Genomic DNA, 22,784 nt, shown 5'->3' with positions numbered 1-22,784 from the left:
TTAGTACATTTTTAAAAATGTTCGTCAGCTACATATCTTAAAGAGAAAATGCATAGTTCCCTAAAGTCAAATCTGAATATTTGAAAAGCCTTTGTGTAGTTTAATTGAACTAAGCAGAGTCAGAGCCCAACAATACAGCCCGTAGAATGCCCTCTATCATACAAACTGCGCCCATCACCTTCTCTCTATATTCAATACCAGCAGGGATACTTAAATATAGAATTACACAAAGTGTTTCCTTTTCATGTTTAAGTACCAGCAGGACTGTGTATGCAAGAACATATACTTCAAAAAGTTGTAATTCCTATACCATGGTTTGACTTCTCTTTTCACTGAAATCAGCAAAAACACAGAACAGAGAACCCACCGGCATCTTTCGCAGAAATAACTGCTGCTGGGGATCCGTTTGAATTTTAAATCAATATGAAACAGTATTTGTCATTAGCAATCAAATATTTGAAGTGCTGGTCATATGGAGTGAATGTCACTCTCACAGAACTTGTTCAAAAATACAGTCAAAACATTGTAAATATTATTTAAATTGAAAATAGATGTTTTCTGCTTTAATCTATTTTGAAAGTGTATTTATTTCTGTAGTGGTGAATTATTATCCATTATTCCATTCTTCAGTATCACATGATCCTTCAGAAAGCATTCTAATATGCTGATTTGATGCTCAAGATTATACACAATTGTCCAAATGTCCTCCCCCCCCAAAAAATGTATTGACTATTTTTGATAAATTGAATGCATCTTTTCTGAACAAAAATATCAAGTTGACCCACAACTTTTGAATGGTAGTTTATATAAACTTCCTGTAATACAACCTGAATACAGTGGACAATTATTCCCCCAGACCTGAATGTTTTTGTTTTTATCAGTTTATCATATTACAGTTCCTTGATTAAACTACACAACCTTGAGCACACTTATATATTTACCTTTAGGAAAATCTGATTTCGGATTAACCTACCTATTACCGTCATTTTATTTTATACTTACATTTCAAGGAAGTGTTCTTATTTTCATTTTCTATAATAATCTATCTGTAATAATTACAAAAGACATAAAAAAAAAATCAGTTTAGTATATAGATATTGCATACCATCTACTATCTGTTGTAATGCAAGAATGCATGATGGATATGAATTAGTTTGATGGACTCAATGTGTTTCTGATGCTGGTCAGGGAAGAAGCTTGAACTGTACACACACAGAGAGAGAGAGAGAGAGAGAGAGAGAGAGAGAGAAACAGATGAAGGCTCATCTCAGCTGGGCTGTTCTGAGCTAAAAGCCCTCTGGTCACTACTCACTGATGCTCTCTCGTCGCATAAAAGACAGAAAGTTCAATGAGCACACGAGAGTCATAAGCGCTGAGGTGCCGAGAGTCCCAAACAGCTTTTCCCTAAACAGCCGCAACTTTGGATCATAATGGCCGCCCATAAAGAAAATCATCATCAATGAAAATGACAGGTTATTAAGATCTGATATTAAGCAATGGGCTTTAATAATGATAGGTTATCTATAAAACCTTTACAACCTGGCTCCGTACGAACAGATTCAATCTCGCACAGCCGCCACCGCTGACACATGTTAATAAGCCCACAACCTTTAATTAAGCAGTATATATAAGTAGGGCCCCATTAAGGGCTGATTTGTGGGCGAGTTCATTACGTCAAGCACCGGGCAGCAGACACATACTCAATACAAATCAAGGCAGACAGAATATTATCCTGCTTAATGTGGCCCCAATATTGATATTTTATCACTGTGTCTTGATAAGTGACTTTTAGAATCGTCATTTTTCATGGTGTTGAAGCAGCAGTGAAGACCAAACGACCCGCATTCATGTCTTCGTGGAACTTTTACTTTACATTGTTTTCTGGGTGATGAACTGCCTTGCTTTTATGTATTGCACTTTTCTTTCACGTCTGGTATTAGTTTTCTACTTCTGTCCTTAGAGATCTGACACAAAAACCTGAAAACATGAAAGCCACAATATATATTGTCGGTTCTCGTCTTTACATTCGTTTTTTTAAGTGATAGTTCACCCAAAGAAATTCTGTCATCATTTACTCACCGTCAATTTATTCCAAACCTGTATGAATTTCTTTCTTCTGCTGAACACAAAAGAATATATTTTGAAGAATGTCGGTAACCAAACAGTTGATGGGCCCCATTGACTTCCATAGTATTTTTTCTTTCTCCATACTATGAAAGTCAATGGGGCCTATCAACTGTTCGGTTACCAATATATTGCAAAATATCTTCTTTTGTGTTCAGCAGAAGAAAGAAATTCATTCAGGTTTAGAACAACTTGAGTAAATGATTTTTTGAAAACATAGGCGTATATATATATATATATATATATATATATATATATATATATATACTGTATATACAAATGTACTGTAAAGCATCATTGTGTTCAGAAAGTAATTTCTTTTTTTTATTGTGTGTGGCTACTTCAGGTTATGGGCTGGGCTCTTTAATTCCATTGCTTGAGTCACAGGCACTTCCTCCAAGAGGCTCAACCCTGTGCGATCCTTTAACACACAACACAAACAATAAAAAAAAAAAAAAAAAAAAAATAACTTCCAGCACCATTATCACATAACTGTTGATCTGAATCTACATTCATTTGCGTCTCGGTTTGGTGTTGATACTCACGCCAGGCAGGTTTTCTCCTCTTCCTCTCTCTGCAATGTGTCACACTCTTCATCCTCTCATGTTCCTCATGCACCTCTGATGTCTGAAACTCTTTACTCTCAGAATCATCCATTACCTGTAACAACACACCATACAAAATGTTTAAACTAATTATTCAGATTTGCTTTGGAACTTCATCTCAATGTAAGAAAACTTAATAATCAAAGGTTATTCAAAACTATTTAAGTTATTTTCCCACAATTAACATGTATCCACATTGAAAGTGCAAGGATTCCAGTGTCATCTGCTTCCAGTTATTTTAGCTGTACAAAAACAGTCCATTATGCTGCTTGATTTAGCAAACTGTTTTTTTGTTTTCATATTACAACTTATTATCATAAACAAACACACTGATTTGTAGCACAGAGAGTTTCACCATTTATTGCACTTTGTTCTTCTAGTAATGTATCTACTGTATAGTGGCTAATGAATCGGAAGTCTCACACATTCACAGGAAATTCTTACTTCTGTGTTGTGAACTAAAGTGGATATTCTGTCAAAAGTTGGATTGTAGTTGGATTGCATTTAACTCTTTTGCATTACAATTATTGGTTATGTAGACCTTTAACATTCAAGCAACCTGAAACTGTGCTAGTTAACAAAGAACATGATGGCCATAGTGTTGGAAACAATAATGGGCAAAAAACGTCAGTATGTAACATTAAAAAAATATTAAATAAATTGACGAAGATTTAGTTTCACAGTGGAGTCCAGTTCAGCACTGCACAAATAAAAACTAAAAACATAGCAACATGTTTTTAACTGACTTTTATCACATCACAACTGCAAGATATTGTTCAATTCACATAAATAAGTTTGCAATGGAAAAATGACATGCATGCATTTGAATGATCTAGCCCCATTAAACAAGAACAAAAAGTTAAATATAATTAGTATGATTTTTTGTTTGTTTTTTTTACTATTATTTTTGCAGTTGACCTCATGGCATATGAGACATAGTCAAACATAAAGAACAGTGATTATAAGCAGACACGAGAGGAGGAACTGAGGTCGTTTGTCAATGATTCTAGCTGCAGGATTATTTTAAAGGTTAAATATTTCAAATTCAAATGCTAATCTGGGTCAATGTGGCTTCAGTCGGCTGTCCTGAGCTCTGACTCATAAATGCGAGCTCAACAGAAGGACTTTAATGGAGGATCTGATACACCATTATCCAAAGGAAGATATGACACATAAAATGTCACGATTCTTACCTCATTGCCTGCACTGGGAGCAAATGATCACCCCAGGTTGAAGAAGTCTCTGGACATGCCTTGGTTCAATAACACACTAATAACACACATAATTAATGGCATAGGGGTGACTGGGACTAGATGTCATAAATGCTAAATTTCAGGTTTTGAATCAAAAGTTCAGTTACATAAATGGTTCTCTCTAGCAGTAGTACTAATTAGTCATAGTGAGTAATCATAAAGTATGACCTTTTGTGGAACTCCAATATCATCAAGCAAATACAATAAAACTGCACTGTATCATACATTACAACAAAAGTCTGTAAAGCTTTGTAAATATTTTAGATTTTAACTGAACGTTTGAACTAGGGTATTTTAAGGGGTAGTTCATCCCAAAATGAAAATTCTGTCATTATGTACTTATCCCCAAGTCATTCCAAAACCCTTTCGACTTTCGGTTCAGTCGGTTTAATCTCTTAAAGTCTTCTGAAGATAAACAATCACTTTATATGATGAACATATTTAATTTAGCCATTTATTCACATATAAACATTGATCAACATAAAGAGCTCATCAAATATGGTAAGTGGAAGCTCAACTGTACTTGCTTGAAACCTCACTGGTTCTTGCGTAAGCTCAAACATACCTGCGTAACATGTGAGAGCAAACCTCTTTGGTACTCACGTGTCAAACTATTACTTTTACCTTTTGTTTACCATATCTGATGTGCTCTATGTGCATTGGTCAATGTTTATGTGTGAATAAAATACTAAATTAAATCTGTTCATCATATAAAACAACTATGTCTCATAAAAATAAAAATAAATAATAAAATAATAATAATAAAAAACAGGTTTAAACTGCTTTGGAGTTCTTTTAACATTTCTTTATGAACTTTATGAAGAGTCGAAGTTTATGTGGAATAGACTTTCAATAGAGGGACATAAATCACTGAGATTTCGTGAAAATATTTTCATTTATGTTTCGAAGATGAGCGGAAGTCTCATGGGCCATGACATGAGGGTTAGTAAATGATGATAATTATTATTATTCGGTGAACTAACCCTTTAAAAAAAACTGCAGCAGTAATTTTAAATGTTGTAATTTTATATAATTCATTAATTCATAATGCCCTGCTATAATAATGTTGATGCCCTGCTATAATAATGTTACTGTATATAACGGGTTAATTCGGCTATTTTTTTCCTGGGCAAAAAAAAAGAAAAAAAAAGTGCTGTCCAATAGGTTTTCTGCATTCAAGTCTTTAAGGTTTGTGTCAAATTCAGAAATTCACTTGAAAATAAAATGACCCTGAAAATATTCAAATGAGTAACAACTAGCTCCTGTTTCCACTATTAAGACAAGTTCTTTAACATGCTGAAGATAGTATCCAGTACCACCGTGTCACTAAAACTAGCTGTGTTGTTAGGCAAAAGTCACTAGCATTCAATCGTTAGCACCTTTCGATACCAGACGATTGTCACACGGCGTCTATTTAAAGAGTCTGCTGCATTCAAGGACAAACAAAAGACACACAGAAACACAAACAGTGCCGCATGCTTCAAAACCTCAAAAGCCACATGACAAAAACAGGCTGGCAAAAGTGAGTGTGTTTAATGCGTGCTGGGTGCTCATCAGCGGTTTTGCCGAGCATTAATAATTTGTGCAGAGGTAATACTCAAGCTGTTGGAGCTGTAGTTGTGCATTTTTAATGGAAGTTTTACAGAAGTGGCGGCAGGCTTCACATATGCTGCAGACGGCATATGGGAACAAGAGATGATGCAGCACAGTTGGCCAGAGTGCCGCTTTCTTAGGCCGCAGACACTTAAACACTAGCCCGAGAGGAAAGACACTCGCTCACGCACATAAACCTACTGCCGTTTTAGCACGAGCCCTAATGAATTCACACGCGTTTATGTCCAACGCCATCTTGTTTCCACATATGAGGTGGATGTTGGCCCAATCGGAACTGAAGAAGTTATTGGTGCTGCATTAAAATCGGAGCTATTATCTGCCTAATTTGTAGTTACTCAGGAGCGGAAAACATCTGCTTAAGTAATGTTTGCTTTTAAAGGATCTCTAACTTTAATAGAAACATCACAAGAGGATCATAAAGTTGCCGCAACATTGCAACTGATTAAACTGCACACTTTTCTGTTGCATGCTGACAAAGCTTATCTTCATTGAAACCTAAATCCCCTGTAATGATGGGTTTGTGCACAGAAATGTATTTGGATCTAATCAACTTCAATGGTGCAGTAAAAATTTGTAAACAAAATTTGTAAAGAAATAATGAGAAGATGACTCCAATCCAGTGACGAAGCTTCTATAACTTTGTAAAAAAAAAAAAAAAAAAGAATGATTAAATGCAAGTTTCAGTGGTCAATTGCAGATGGTTTCCTATAGTTTTTCCTCTCCCGTGCATATCATTACGCGTGTGCAAATAAAACATTAAATATGATTTGTAAGTTTATGTTAGTCCCGTCCACAATGTTATCTTTACGATGCAAGGTTGTAAAACTTGCAAAAGTTGAATTTGAAATAGGTATAGCCAATATCAATCAGTTAATACTGTAGCTTAAATCATTTCAAATATCCCAGTTGTACTGCTGCAGGAATCCAAGTCTAGCAATGAACCTGGGCGATTCCTTTAACACAAACTGACAGAGAAACTTGATTATGATGAGTTCATCTCCGTTTTTAAACAGACGTTCTGTTGTCTCAGACTAATATAGCAGGAGGACATGTATAGGTAACATTATCTTAATGCTTATAATTCATGTAATGCTTATACTGACATACTTGATAATAGGAAATAGGAAGAGACATTTTATTGTGTCATGCACTGTTAAAAAAAAATATATATATATATGATCAATATCATGGCAACATATGAAGGCCCACCCCCTTAACCAATTCTGACCTTGAACGCTCCAGTCATATCACTGTTATAGAAAAAGCTGCTTTATTTAAATTCAGCCGCAGACATTTGTTTTGTGGTTGTTAGACTGCTTACTATACACTTAAGAAATTGGGTAAATATTCAAATATTCAGTTTCAATAAAACTTGAGGACACAGTACATATTCCCCCCCAAATAATACTAAAGTGTATCCTGAAGTACTTAAACCCCTGCTCATATCCCAGTGTCCAACACCTAAATTAGCTACTACAGGCGTAGCTGTAATTGTAAATCTTCAGGTCACTTTGTGTTCTAGAGCTTTGATTACTTCTAGATGACAACATTACATTAAATACATTGAGAACGAGTTAGAGTTAGTGTTGTAGGTTGGTGCTGTCTGGGTGCTGGCGTGGCTGTCGCATGTGCCCTGGGGTGGACGGCACTGATGCTATCAGCGTCTTTCGTGTGTCAGCCTGCCCACCGCCACACCCATCACACACTCCAGATATGGCCTGACACTTCCCTCTGCTGAGCCAGCCACAAACACTATACACAACCCCCTCCTAAAATAATCAAAGTCACTCAGTGCGGAAGTCCACATGAAATCAAAGATTACTTTCTTAATACTCTTATCATGCACACTCTTATTGTGCAAAATCAATCATTTTTATTAATAATAATAATAATGCATTTATACGCTCTAAAAAATGCTGGGTTGTTTTGGGTCAAACATGGACAAACCCAAATGTTGGGTTCAAATTGTCATTTAAAAATTTAAATTGGGCTTGTCCATATTTGACCCAAAGTTGGGTTGAAACAACCCAGCATTTTTTAGCGTACATTCTTTATTTTTAAATAAATAAATAAATAAATAAATGCCTCAGTGTGCTGAATCAACTGCTTTTGTGTGGAAACTGTTCATATGATACATTGACGGCCTGAATGCTAACATTTAACATGGATGAATGCAGGAACGAACAAACAAACAAACAAATGAATTAAAACATGCATACAGCAGTAAAATGGGTTTGGAACACAGCTTCCATTAAATTTTTTTTTTTGGGCCTTCAGATGGTTTTTCGTCTAAATCACTATATCTTTGCAAGAGTGAATTTTACAAAGCTGCCATTTACAGAACCTATTGTATATCTAGATATGAGTTTGTATGATTTGCTATTTTTGAATGCTAGTATACAGAATTTGGTCTTACAAACATGGACAAAGTTTAGGAATTTTTGACAGCTTGTCAAGTGTTTTGTTGTTTAGTATCATCACTGATGTGTTTGTGTTTGCAGCTCTCCAGGGCCACCCCTCAGACTGATAAATATGTGGCGTGTACAGTGGTGCTCTCATCAGTCACAAAACAGCTCAGGACGCCATTAACCGACCGCACTGCCTGCAAGCGACCCGTTGACGCGCATGCAGCATAAATCTGCTGTTTTTGACACGGAAGTTCTAAAATATTAATTTTGTTAGGATGATCCAGGTTGTTCTCGGGGGGGATGGGAGTTAATTCATGTGCTTGCAGTTGTTACCAAGCAGAATCAGTGGTACATTTAATTAGACAGCAATCTGGACGGCAGTCTGCGCCCTGCTGTTCCACTGCATTTAATAACGTGTGAAGCCATGGGCGGAGGTTAGCGAATATATCCTGCTATAGATTCCTAGATTAACCAAAGGAAGAAAGAATTAGCACCTAGTCCAGGTGTGAGGGATACATTCATGAACGATATGCATTGGTTGCCTGTGGTGAACGTGACAATACCCCATTCTTTAGCTCAGTTCAAAAACCTAGTGAGCAGCAGTATTTTTAGGCATCATTAGGCACACTTGGACAAGAAGACCTTTTTCACAAGAAACACTGTAAAAATGATTTTTCTTGTTGTAAATTAAATAAACATTATTGGTGTACATTTTACAAGAAAATACTATTTTAGTTATTCTAATTCAAATTTTGAGTTGTAATTGTTTGTGAAATTTTGTAGCAGTAGCACCAAAAAATGTTTCCAGTGTAGACAGCATCAGTATGCTGCCATTTTGGATTGTTTTGGCAAAAACCTGAGGAACAATTGTATGTATCCTTCACAGGTAAGGCAATATCACAACATATTGTAAATCAGTGAGATGCTGGATGGTCTAGAAAAAATATGTACATTTAATGCTGAAAAGTGTGCAAAATTCTTCTGTCCAATGAAAAATGTAAAAAAAAAAAAAAAATCTGTTTTGTGTTGTTAGCATTAGCAACATGCTAATGTTAGGCTCAATTGTGATCAGTTGTGACTGATCAATTCTTGGGTGACCGCCACGCGAGAAGCACCATTTGTGTGTTGTGCATATTGTCAGGTGTCAGTGTATGTTTGGACTTTCAGTTTGTGTTTTGATTTGTTTTCCTTTGTTCTTTTCCCGCCACTCCTTCGTTTCCATGGTTACTGTCATTATCAGTTCAGTTGTATCACCTGTTTAGTCAATCATCGTTATCTGTATCACCTGTGTTCTGTTAATCAATGTCATCTGTGGGACACATATAGAGCGTTCTGAGACAGTCACTTATTAAAGGGTAAGTTCACCCAAAAACAAACATTTTGTCATTTACTCACTTGTCTTTCCAAGCTCTTACGATTTTCGTTCATCTTTGGAACACAAATGAAGTTATCTTAAATAAGATACTTTTTCTGTCCCTCCATTGACTGCTACGCAACTACCACTTTGCCTGCTTTAAAAAGTTCATAAAGAGCTTGTAAAACTAATCCATTTGAATTGAGTGGTTTAGTCCACATTATTTTAAGAGACACAATCACTTTATACCATAACGGATTTAATATAGGCATTTATTCACATATAAACATTCATCAACTCACACATCAGTTATGGTAAACGGAAGCTCAAGCATCCTTGCTTGACGTGCAAGAACCAATGAGGTTCATTCTCGTGTTAAACAGCGCGTTTGAGCTTCCGCAAGAGTTTTGTTCTCGCGCATCAAGCATGTACAGTTGAGCTTCTGTTAATGTTCATTGATCAATGTTTATATGAGAATATTAGCCTAAATTTAATCTGTTCATCATATAAAAGGATTGTGTCTCTTCAGAAAATTTGGATTAAACTGCTCAATACATATAAATTATGAACTTTTTGAAGCGGAAAAGTGGTAGTTGCGTTGCTGTCAATGGAGGGACAGAAAGAGCTCAGATTTTATTAAAAATATCTTCATTTGTGTTTTCGAAGATGAACGAAAGTCTTACGGGGTTGGAACAATATGAGGGTGAGTAAATTATGACAATTTAAATTTTGGGGTGAACTAACTCTTAAGGCGAGACACGGCAGGCAAAAACATAGATTTTTCATGCAGTGGTCAGTTTTGAGATTTTGGGCTAGTTTACTCCTTCAATATGTGTTCTTTCAAGCTGCTATAAAGAAACCGTTAACAATATACATTAAGATGTTTATTTTATCACATTTTGTTTACTTGCGGCAGTAAGTTTCTCCCGAATTTAACAAGAAGTTAGCATTCAACGCGACATGCCGAGTTCCGTCTGTTTACTGAAGTCTGTCATGACCGGTATCGTTGTAAAGCTCTGAGTCTCCTGCACAACGCTATATAACCCAAATATGGGCATTTCCTTTCTATCAGTAACCAATCGTGAATGTCCAAAGGGGGATTTAAAGCTAACGACAAAATCTCATTTAGAGCTATTTAAATCTTTAACTGCCGTTTTCTCAAAATTAGTTTTTTGTCATTCTCCAGTACAAACATCTCAGCCTATGTAGCACCTATGTACACCAAACTTTCCAGTTATACACTTAGCAGTATTCTGAAGATATTTTCAGAGGGATTTGTTAATAAATCATTCCTGGCCTGATTTGTGACATTTTAATCAAAACAATATGGCAAAAATCGATTTTTTAAGGCTATGGACAGTATATTTTGATTTCCTAGGTAATGAAAGAATATATCCTGAAATCCCTAAAAAAATAATTCATCTTGTGTGTAAACAAAATGAAAAAATAATTTTGCACCGGGCTTTATCATATGTTCAGATCTATCTACCGAAAATATATGCAAAATTGTGCATATTTAATGAGATAATGCCTAATTTACATAATTAAACATACAAATTTCTACGACTTGTAATACATTTTTTTTATATACTTGCGTAAGTAATCAACTGAGGAAGTTTCATGGTGATATCTATTATTTAAAAATTGTACCCTATTCACCTGTAGTGTCTCGCCTTAAAGTTCACTTTAGGATTATGCCATAGAAGATGCCCACCTCTATAATGGCTCCATCAGGTTGTCTCAGGAAGTGTCTGTAATGTTGGCGCAGGCCGTTCAAGTGCAGTGTGTAGATGGATAGATGGGTGCTTGTCTCGCATCCTGTAATGGGCATGCCTACAGGCGGTGCCAATCCTACCATAGGCTCCTCCTCTGTCCAGATGTAGTCATACACTGCCACCTAATGAGACACATACACCCCCACACATACGCACATGATTCAAATATATGTACAGTATTGTGGTACCAAGTATTACAGCTAGAGTTACAGCTTTTAAAACTGAACACATGCTCTACAGAAAGCGCTGTGTACATGAATCAGTAGGGCCCAAAACAACACTGGACCCTATTGACTTACAATGTATGGCCAAAAAAAAAAATATATATATATATATATACCATAATCGTCTTTTGTCTTCATTTCTTGGGTGAACTATTTCTTCAATGAAAAGTTTGTTATGTCTTAAATGCACTGTCAACTTAACCAACATTACCAACCAACATTATTTTTGTAATTTATAAACTACTCCAAGGTGACGAAAATATTGCACAGGACATTTTAGGATTTCTTTGTGGAATTACCAAAATTATTATTTTTTTTTATTATTTTTTCACCTGCTCACTTAAGACATGCATATGAGGATTTCAAAATATGTTTTCATTTCAAGAGTTTTAAATTGTGGATTATTTGGAAGAAAAAAAAGGTGACAATATTTTTTTGCCACGTCTGTAAATGAATGAAAACCACATGGAGACAGAGATTTATTTTATATTTGTTTTGGTCTAAATAATTGGTGCGTTAGGCCTTTGCAGTTTAAATGTAGCCTATTCCGCTGTCATTAATAACAAAAAACTGCTCTTCATTTATTTCAATGTTCTTTATTTTTTACCATTTAACTGCATGAAAAAAATATACAAATTATTCAGTTTGTTTATTTGCATTTTACTTTTTAACAATTAACTTCCAATTAAAGTGTGTTGATTGGCATATACTTTGCTGTGGTATCAAAATTTGGTATATCGATATTTTACTGGACAATGCTAACGCAAAGAAAGCAAAAGATAGACTATGACTTCACATTCATGTAGCTGCACGTGTTTGTGTGTGTGTTCAGACCAAGGGTGTATCTGAGTACAACTGCATGCTTGCACGAATGCTTACCCTGACGCAATTACCTGCCCTACCTGCGGCCACAGTTCAGTGCTCACTGAGATGAATGCAAACCTGGATAGTTGACAGTAATGGTCTGTAATTTACAGCTGTGCTTGGGAGGTGATGAGCTCTGGCTGAGAGATGCAGGAATGCAGCGTGTCAGGTTTCTGAATGACTCACACAGCCTCTGACCCTGACACGACACTAACCAACAACAGTCGATAATAACCTGCTTCAGCCTAATCCTTAAACGAGGGAAAGGAAAAACAAAGAAACTACTGGCCCGTATCACTCATTAATGCTGGTGTTAAAGGCCATGCTTGGAAAAGCATGCTACTTGTACTATTTTTGCACGGTATGCAAATTTTCTTTATGTTTGGAATACTTCGAAGACCTACTACACAACTACAGAGTGCTCAAGTTGACCTTGCATTTCCAGCAGCATGAATGAAACCGGAAATTATATCAACCACAACCTCATCGTAGATCCTGGTTGCTTTGTGCACAATTCATTCTAATGAAAACAACAACAAAAAATGATCAAAATTTGGGCCGAGGACCGAGTTTCGACACCCTTGGTCTATAAAGACCACTTTTCACCATCCAATCAATTCCCGATGATAAAAAAACCCCAAAACAATCATGTCCCACTACATTTTTGGTTGTTGTTGCTGATTATCCTGTTTCAGAAATGCATCAAATTATGGAAGTAAAATGTACCATTTCATGTTGACTTTCAGACATAATTGGATAAAAATGCAAAAGCTGCAAAAGTTTAAAAGTTTGGGTTTAAAATTTAGTTTTTCTTTTGAAAGAAATTAATGCTTTAAGCATATAGCAACCCTTTAGTTTATAGTTTAGGGTCAAATTATCACTAGTAAATGGTTGCTTATTAGCATGCGTATTACTAGGATATTGGCTGCTTATTAATACTTATAAAGCACATATTAATGCCTTATTCTGCATAACCATATTCTACATCCCTTAATCCTACCCAATACCTAAACTTAACAACTACCTTACTAACTATTAATAAGCAGTAATAGGGGGTTTATTGAGGCAAAAGTCATAGTTAATAGTTAGTTAATAGTCAGAATTGGACCCTAAACTAAGTGTGTACCCACACTAGGCACGGTTGCCCTGTACCATGCCCTGGTGCGATTATCCCCAATCCCTCGCAGGCATGCACTCACATTGCACTTCACGTTCTGGGACGGAGCACGCTTACTTAATTTACAATGCAACACTTTTTGTTTTGAAGAAACAGGAAGAAAAACACTTTTGCTAATAGACTACCTAATACATTTATCAGCGATTTTTACTTGATTGTGCTGCATGTATCAGAAGATTATTACGGAGGCAGCTGACGTTGATGCAGGAATTTCCATCTTTACTCGCAAACTACAATTCCTATTCATCAATAAGGTGAGAATCAGACCAGTTATAAACCTAAATATACTCAATTTAATTAAATTAATTGAAAAATGTACTGTCCAAGTAGCAATAGAAGATGTTTGCTGTCGTAATGATGACAGTAGCACACACAAAAGTAGTAGCTTTTCCATCCTCCGGCGTGGTTAGCAATCACACAACGCACTCAGAGTCCAGCCAGGGTGATGAGGAAGGGATGAGCCATTCTCTTCGACGAAGCCATGGAGACGGTGTCAATGAAAAGGGAGCCCAGAGCCCAGACAGAGAGCAGATGGACCAGAACGACACAGTAGGCTTCGGAGGCCGCGACGGAGCCGTAACCGATGAAGTGGAACCAGGGTAGCGTAGGACTGAGGTGGAGCGGGAGCGACTGAGGGCCGAGGTGGAGCCTGAGAGAGAGCAGAGCTAGACAGAGCCATGGGGTGAAGAGACGGAGCGCAGTGGACGGCTCACAAGTTACGATTAGCATTAGCCTGCATTTTAAATTTGCTTTGATGTCAGGCACTCTATGCTATACATGTGGCAGGCAGTGCAAATGACAATAACAAGAGAAGATAACATGGCTCACTGTGTTTGTTGACTGATCCGACTCACCACAGTTGTTTGAAGGACTCGTAAAAGGCGCGAGCGAGTAAAAAAGAAATGCAAGCACGGATGGCAGGTTAACAGGCTAGCGAAATGCTAGCGCGTTGTGCTAACGATTTAGATTAAAGCTAGCAATGTCAGATTAATGTGACAGACAATATTAGATAATATCAGATATATTGTGATGATCAAGTTATATTAAGCAATATAAACAGCAAGGAAAGATAGAGAATAGAGATTAAAAACAAAGCTATACAGAGCAACAACCGCAATCCACTCAGGCAGACAGGAAACTGAAAACAGCAACAGACACAAACAGACCTAAACATACAAAATAACAACATAAAATGAAAAAAAATCAGATGTTGTGATTAAATCAGATCTTAAGTGTCTCAGCAGGTCTTATGTCATGAGGGATGGCTCTGATCTGTGTGCACGGGTCCCTTGTGTGTGTTGTACCTGTAATGCACTGCCCTGCTCTATTAGAGGAACACAGGAGACAAGCAGAGCGTGTAACATGCTATATAGGTCATGGATCTCAGACGCATTGGTGTGTGAAGATCACAGCGCCTCTCACCCAACTGGGCCAGCTTCACACTAGTGTCAGCACTGCTACACACACCCCCCTCTGACCTCAAACACACACACGCACACTATACATATACTCATCATTTCTCAAACATATGTGTGAATGCACTGTCACAGCACGTTATGTGCAAAGACTCACCATTCTTTTTAGGTCTAACAAAAATATTACAATGGTTTTGGTGTACTTTGGAGTGTCATGTAAATACTTTGGTACATGAATATCATTCAGAACTACAGAATATATCAAAGTAAAAAAAAAAAAAAAAAACCATGGAGGGTCTTGTATAACCCTGAAATAAATTATTTGTATATATTTGTATATATTATATAATTATAGAAAGAGAAAAGTCATAATGAAGTGCTGCAGGGACGATGTATTACGAGTTATAAACGAGTTAGCATTTTAGCACTTCCAGTTGCATCGTCCAGAAGTCAATGGGTTCTTTAAATGTTTTTTTTGTTTGTTTGTTTTTTAATGCCTAATATAAGGTCTGTGGTTAACACAGGCTCAAGATATTTTCACATTTTAATTTACAACATAAAATACACCAGTAATATAACCTTGTGATGTTTGTCAAAAGCTATTACTTGCCTTAAAAAAGGCAGCCTTTACAACCTCATTATGTTTATAATCACATTCTTGCACACTATTTGTGCACACTAACTTAAACTTTCAGGCTTTTTTTTTTTTTTTTTTATGAAGACTGAAAGAGTTGTCTGAAGTGAAAATCGTGCGACCATGGTGTAAGCAAGTTCAAAACCAACATTTAGATTTTTTACTTCTGGCAATTGTATTTGCCAGCAGCCATAGACTGTAGCCCAAGACTGGTTGCCCACTGAAGCTCAGCAGGGTTGAGCCTGGTCAGGAGACCTCCCGGGAAAACTAGGTTGCTGCTGGAAGAGGTGTTAGTGACGCCAGTAGGGGGTGCTCACCCTGTGATCTGTGTGGGTCCTAACGGCCCAGTGTAGTGACAGGGACACTACTGTCAAAAAGCACTGTCCTTCAGATGAGATGTTAAACCGAGTTCTTGATTCTCTGTGGTCATTAAAAAAATACAAAACAAATTTTGCCCATTGGGCTCTTTCCATCATGGCCTCCTAATCATCCCCATATACTGATTGGCTCTATCACTCTGTCTGCTCTCCACCAGTAAGCTGGTGTGTGGTGGGCGTTCTGGCCAGGTGGATGCTGCACATTGGTGGTGGTTGAGGAGATTCCCCCCTTCTACATAAAGCGATTTGAGTGCAGAGAAAAGCGCTATATAAAATGTAATGAATTATTGTATTTAAGTGTATAAAAGTTTTGTTCATTTTTTTTAAGAATATCATGATGAACAACGTGTAAATATCATAAACTTTTGTTGGTCACAGAGATTATTTGTGCAACAATACAAAAGCCAATAGAAAAATGCTGTTGGGTTTTTGTTTAGGGAATACAAAGCCCCACACATGACATGCAGACATATATAGTGTACATACAATGTATGTATACATACTGTATGTATGTATGTATGTATGTATGTATGTATGTATGTATGTATGTATGTATGTATATATCGTGGCCACGAATTAAGAATTATTTTTCTTGTTTTCATAAATTTTTTCTCTTAAATTGTGGCCACTCGAACTAATCCGTACCCTCACTTTGATTTAACTAAAACAAGGGAACAAATTATTCCAACGTGGCCACGTTTTAGTAAAAGGAGGAAACAAATTATATCTTGTGCACAATTTGAAACGAGGGAACAAATTAGTAAAAAATGCTGACATATCAGTAATTCGTGGGAACGGATTGTTAATTTGTGGCCAAAATATAATTTATTCTTTTTTTCTCGCGTGCCATATGCGGGGCTCTGTAAGGGAATCAGGGTGATGCTAACTTCAAGGTTATCCTACAAAAATACATCATCATTACAACACTCTATAGTGGACATTTTTGGCTCTTAAAAGCAAAATGAACACTCAGTCCCACCAGCAGGTCTGGATGACCAATAAGACAAATGCTGAGAAGAAAACAGGACTTCATCCTCTGAGACCACAAACAATTTGAGGGGTGTTTGGAAGAAGTCAACAGGCTCAGACAGGCCTGATTTCAGATTACCACATGACTCACTTTCTCTCCGTTTCTCTTTTCCCTCTTTTAGCAGGAAGTTTTTCAGGCCACAGACGAGTTTATAAACTCAAGGTGACCCTTTAATTTGCTCAGTAATTACGACTCCTCTGGAAAAACATAGGCCTTGTCAGGCAGGGTCAGAGCGAAGGAGAACTTTAATTTCGCTGTGTACCCACGTCTTGATTTTCAAACTACTTAAGACTGTTGGCTAAACACAGGTCGGAAATTGAGAGTCATTACCGCACGTAATTAGACACTTCTTAAATACAGAGTGCCTGGAGAGAAGGTCTGCAGTGAGCATTGTCACAGGACACATCAAACGTCATCGGAAAGACATCAGCGAGCAAATTGCAAACACTCAGATTTTGTTCTCTGAACGATTCATGTGTGGTCTGGACAGATACTGAAGGCTCTGTTGTTTGGCGCTTCATATTACGTGACATTTCAAGTGCTCCTCTTTGTCGCTTTAGCAACATCTCGTCTTGGTTGTTTGCACCGAGTGGGGTTAATCTGCATGTGTAATTCCTCTGTCAGAAATCACAAAGTCTGTATTCTGAGCGTTTCACGCACTGCATCATGGTTATTCCTTTGAACCTTTTCTTAAAATACTTGGCGGGCGCTTTTCTCCAGCGCTGTCTTCACGCTGGCGGTAAGTGCTTGACTCACACTCAATGCCTGGCTGTTCTCAGGGAACCCATCTGTGGGTTAAGCAGATAGCATTCAAGTGAGCTAACCTAATTCTAACCAATCAAGCTTCGATTTATTGTGGACGTCTGTATTCAGAAATCTGATAGAGTCCATATCAGTCTCTTTATTTGAATCTGGAGAGACAGCCATTGCTTCTTTGAGGACTATAAACATCAAACCATGTCTCCCAGCCGCAACATAAATTCAGATTTTGCAGGCGTTACGGCAAACGGACAGACAGGCTGGGGTCCGGGAAGTGAAAATACAGGCTGGAGCTCCATTCCTCTCCAAATGAGCCTGTGCCTGTGCCCAAGCAAATGAGATTACACATCTCCATATTTGTAAAAATGGATATTCGAAATTTAATAAGTGCATTATTTAAGTGCGGGTGCATCCTCGCGACAACCCTAATATGCTAGCCAGTGTGTACAAAAGCTGCTGTTTAATGGAGTAATAACTGCAGTGCCGATTCAGAGTCAGATGAGAGCTGCTTTATAAATACTGACATAAAGAGCCAAATTTATTCAGTGATTTCAAATGGACCCATTTATTCTTGTGTAAAACAAAATGCAACTAATTATACTGTACAAACTACATGTCTAAAGGGTGAACAAACAGTCTAACAACAAAATAAAGTCAAACAGATGAAACCCACTGCTTACAATCATGTTAATATGCAAAGGATTATTATATTTTTTTTTTAATCTTCTACATATTTCAGTAGTTTTTGTGCAATTGGGCATTTTTCTCATTTATTGCAGATATTTATTTATACATTTATTTATTTATTTATTTATTTTGTGTGTGTGTGTGGGGGAAATAAAGTTCTGCCCTAGTGTTTAAAATTCATTGTGACAAGCTCAGTAAAAGAAAAAAAGAAAAAAAAAGGGAAAACCAAATCAATAAACAGCCTGATCCAATTAAAATGTAATATTTTACCCAATATTACGGTGTACTCTGTATTTTTTAAGCTCATTAGAATATACCACTGTTAGCTCAGCAACATGCTAATGTCAAATTCAGAAGTGCTAGTGTGGCATGTAGAGTTGCTATGTACTGAAAATCTATGGAAGTCAATAGGGCCCAACACCAACCGAAATTCTTCAAAATGTCTTATTTTATGTTCAGCAGAAGAAAGAAATTCATACAGATTTGGAACAACTTGGGATGTGCAAATGATGACAGAATTGTCATTTTCGGATAAACTATCCCTATATATTTCAGTCAGTTTAACATTTCCAGGCACAACTTTAATGACCACAGACAGTAAATAAGGTGGTGGGGGAGTAACTAACTACAAACTAAAACTATTTTTTTAATTCTTTTTTAGCTGTATTTTGTATAACTTGTTCGGTAGCGCTTTATTTTACAGTCCATGTGCATACTGCACTTATTATAGCAATTACAATAACTGGGTTATAACTAGGTACTAACCCTGAACCTATCCCTAAACCTAACCTTAACCCATGTAGTTACCTTTTTGGGTAAATACACTGTAAGGACAATGTAAGTAGGCCTACACATACTGTAAAATAAAGTGTAACCACTTTTTCTGTTCAAATGTAAAGCTGTCACCCTCCGAATCTCATTGTTACTTTATATACAATGCTCATGAATATGTATATAGTAAGATATGTGTTTACTGAAGATAATTTTCATTAGTAGCTAGATTCAAGTGTAGCTCACAGATTCTTTAAACATTTAGCTTGACTGTAGTTGAATTTCTTTAAATTAAAATCAGCTTGTAGCTTGGCAAACACACAGGTTCAAAGTAGCTTCCCCGACACAGATTTTAAGATTCCTTCACCACGAGCACCTCTGCTGTTTTCCTCTTGTGTTATCAAGACAAAACAGTGCTGACCTTCCTCTCGTGCTCTACCCACCCGTCTCCCTGAGAGCGGTTTAAATATAGTGCCGTTCCACCACTGGAATCTGCAGCTTCTCAGTTCTGTCCCACTTGGCTTTAATTTACAGTGGGAAAATAATTAGAATCTCACTTTTGCGAAGAGTGGAGTGAAAATGTAAACAATGCTTCCCTGCGGGCGAGTGCTTCATCAAGTTGACAGGTGGATTTGAATGAGCCTGTGCGTGCGTGTGTGTGTGGCGGACAGCCTGGGTTATTTATGTGGCAGTTGCACATGGCAGGCCTGGTACAGTATGATGTGATGGGCAGGCTACAGCAGAGGATCATGGGAGAAAGTAAGGCAGAGCTGTAGCTGGGGTTTGAACTTTAGGGTGAATGTGGGGCCAGTGAGGGCATTCAGGGAACATGATCCTGATATACATGGTTAAGCTGCTCTACAAGAATACACAACTATACAAAAATGTGTGGTTCTTATGGTTTGGCCATGGGACTCACATTTTCCTATGGTCATTAAGTCGCAACTTATACACTATATTGCCAAAAGTATTGGGACACCCCTCCAAATCATTGAATTCAGATGTTCCAATCACTTCTATGGCCACAGTTGTATACAATTAAGCACTTAGGCATGCAGACTGCCTCTACAAACATTTGTGAAAGAATGGGTCGCTCTCCGGAGCTCAGTGAACTCAAGCGTGGTACCGTGATAGGTTGCCACCTGTGCAATAAGTCCATTCGTGAAATTTCCTCACTACTAAATATTCCACGGTCAACTGTTAGTGGTATTATAACAGAGTGGAAGCAATTGGGAACAACAGCGACTCAGCCATGAAGTGGTAGGCCACGTAAAATCACAGAGCGGGGTCAGTGCATGCTGGGGCGCGCAGAAGTCGCCGACTTTCAGTCGCAGAGTCAATAGCTAGAGACCTCCAAACTTCGTTTGGCCTTCAGATTAGCTCAAGAACAGTGCGTAGAGAGCTTCATGGAATGGGTTTCCATGGCCGAGCAGCTGCATCCAAGCCTTACATCACCAAGTGCAATGCAAAGCGTCGGATGCAGGGGTGTAAAGCACGCCGCCACTGGACTTCTAGAGCAGTGGAGAAGTGTTCTCTGGAGTGACGAATCATGCTTCTCTGTCTGGCAATCCGATGGACGAGTCTGGGTTTGGTGGTTTTTCAGGAGAACGGTAATTGCCTGACTGCATTGTGCCATGTGTAAAGTTTGGTGGTGGGTGGATTATAGTGTTTTTTTTTTTTTTCAGGGGTTGGGCTTGGCCCCTTAGTTCCAGTGAAAGGAACTCTTAATGCTTCAGCATACCAAGACATTTTGGACAATTTCATGCTCCCAACTTTGTGGGAATTTCAAAAAGTTCAAGTATCACTCAGAGAGAAAGCAATACCACAATGCATTGCAGAGCTCAGTGCAATAAATAAATAAATAAATAAATATTAGCGGTTGAAGTCAAGAGAAATGGCACTCAGAACTGAACAGTGGCAGATAAAGTCAAGAGAAATGGGAAACAATCCCAAGAAGCACTGTGAATGGCATAATCAAATAAAAACCATGGAGAAATACAAAACTATTGATTTAAAGATTTTGATTATTAATATTATATTGAATATTGATTGTTATATTGAATATTAATTGTTATATTGAATATTGATTGTTATATTTGAATAATTGTTTATTAATTTAATAATTAATATTATTCACAAAGATTTGTGAGAATGTAGGGAGACTGACTATTAGGCCCTTTGCAGAGCTTCATTGGAGTGAGTCACTTAAGTGTTGTTTTGGTATGATTTGCTAGTTGCAATTCTCTGGTTGGTGGTTTTATGCAGAATCATGGGTAATGTAGTTTTTCACCAGGAATTTGCCTAGTAAACAAAATGTGTTTTTTTTTTTTTATATATACATTGAAATAATGAGGACATGCTTTAACAAAAGCACACTGATTAACAACCTCATTGCTTACGTGTAACACTTTATTTTGATGGTCCCCTTTAGATATACGTAATAGTAATGTTGCACCTGCATATCAACTAACTCTCATTGTATTAGTAGGTTGTCTGCTTAATATCTGCCATTTTTTATGGTCCCCAACAGACATTCTACTGGTAACTGTAAGTGCATGTCAACTTATTTTACTAACCCTTAACCCCTTATTCAGTAACCCCATAACAGTACTAAGAGTTAGTTGACATGCAGGTGCAACATTATTTATAGTCAACAGAACAACTAAAGGAGACCATCAAAATAAATGCATCCTTCCCCTATATGGTACTTCCTTACACCAACTGGTGCATTTTATACTGAGGTGATATTGACTCCATGTCATTTTTCTGAATGGTTATCTCTGGCTACATGTTTGTTTTATGCAGAAATTGCCAATGCATTTAAAACAGAGACTCCTGGATTACCCAGATATTTCCTGCATGTAGAACAGAGACAGATGCGCATTATCACCGCATACATGGCAAGGAATGTTGTTTGTGTAATTAGGGCAGCATAAATCTGTGGTGCCCGGGCGTGATTTGCCTGTGGAACGGCTCTATATCTGCCCTACCGCTTCCACAGACATGACAAGCAACTGCTGAACATCAGAACGGACAAAATGAGTCATCTCAAGATCATTTGTATTGTTTATTTATCGCTTGTTTGCAGTGGACAGTGAACGCTCTTCTGACAGCACAACTCATTTACCTCAGTGAACCCATGCTAATGTAACGCCAATCTACTGTGATGTGTGCTTGACTGAAACTGGGCTGGTAGAGAGAATTATAAACTAAACGGGCATGAATATTTAACTTCAGACTCCAAGCAGAGACAGATAAAGAGGAGATAGTATCTGAGCTCAGGATAATCTGCCCCATGCATCTGCATAATTCACTGTTACTAATCTGCTTTTATAAATGCTTAAAAAGCCCATTTAATCCATAAACAACTCTGGAAAGGAGATGGTGACTTGCATGAAGCACTGATGCCTGGAAGTGTAACTTTTTCGAGGTTTGTTTGGAGGGGAGAGAATCAAGGATATTTACATTCGTACTAAGACGGTTTTGCATACACCAATCTGCTCATACAGAGACTTGAGCATCAGTACAGATACTAGTTAAAAGCACAGGCCGATACATTTGGGTTTTCCCAAAGGAATTGGGTTTTTCCAATTTACAGATTGGATCTTCAACAAACAAAAGTGAGAACCCGATCTCATGAGAAAACAACTATTCTACACAGCCCAGGCTCATTAGAAAAACATACCTGTGGCAACATTTTTGCAAAATGCAAA

At 37.4% G+C, this 22,784-nt stretch overlaps 1 protein-coding gene across 1 annotated transcript in view; it reads right to left on the bottom strand.

Annotated features, from left to right (window-relative positions):
• Window positions 1–2,389: 2,389 nt before the first annotated feature.
• The window catches only part of ofcc1 (orofacial cleft 1 candidate 1), a gene marked incomplete at its 5' end in the record, with an annotated part of 73,523 nt that continues 53,128 nt past the window's right edge, over window positions 2,390–22,784 (bottom strand). The window contains 3 exons of the mRNA XM_084399359.1: window positions 2,390–2,545; window positions 2,670–2,784; window positions 11,073–11,255. Coding sequence (XP_084255485.1) covers window positions 2,472–2,545; window positions 2,670–2,784; window positions 11,073–11,255 — 372 coding nt within the window. The 3' untranslated portion in view covers window positions 2,390–2,471. The remainder of the gene's footprint in view (window positions 2,546–2,669; window positions 2,785–11,072; window positions 11,256–22,784) is intronic.

Source organism: Rutilus rutilus (assembly GCF_951802725.1).
Source record: "Rutilus rutilus genome assembly, chromosome: 24".
Classification (NCBI taxonomy): Eukaryota; Metazoa; Chordata; class Actinopteri; order Cypriniformes; family Leuciscidae; genus Rutilus; species Rutilus rutilus.
Note: the sequence above shows the minus strand (reverse complement) of the source record. Positions and strands in the feature narration are given on the sequence as shown.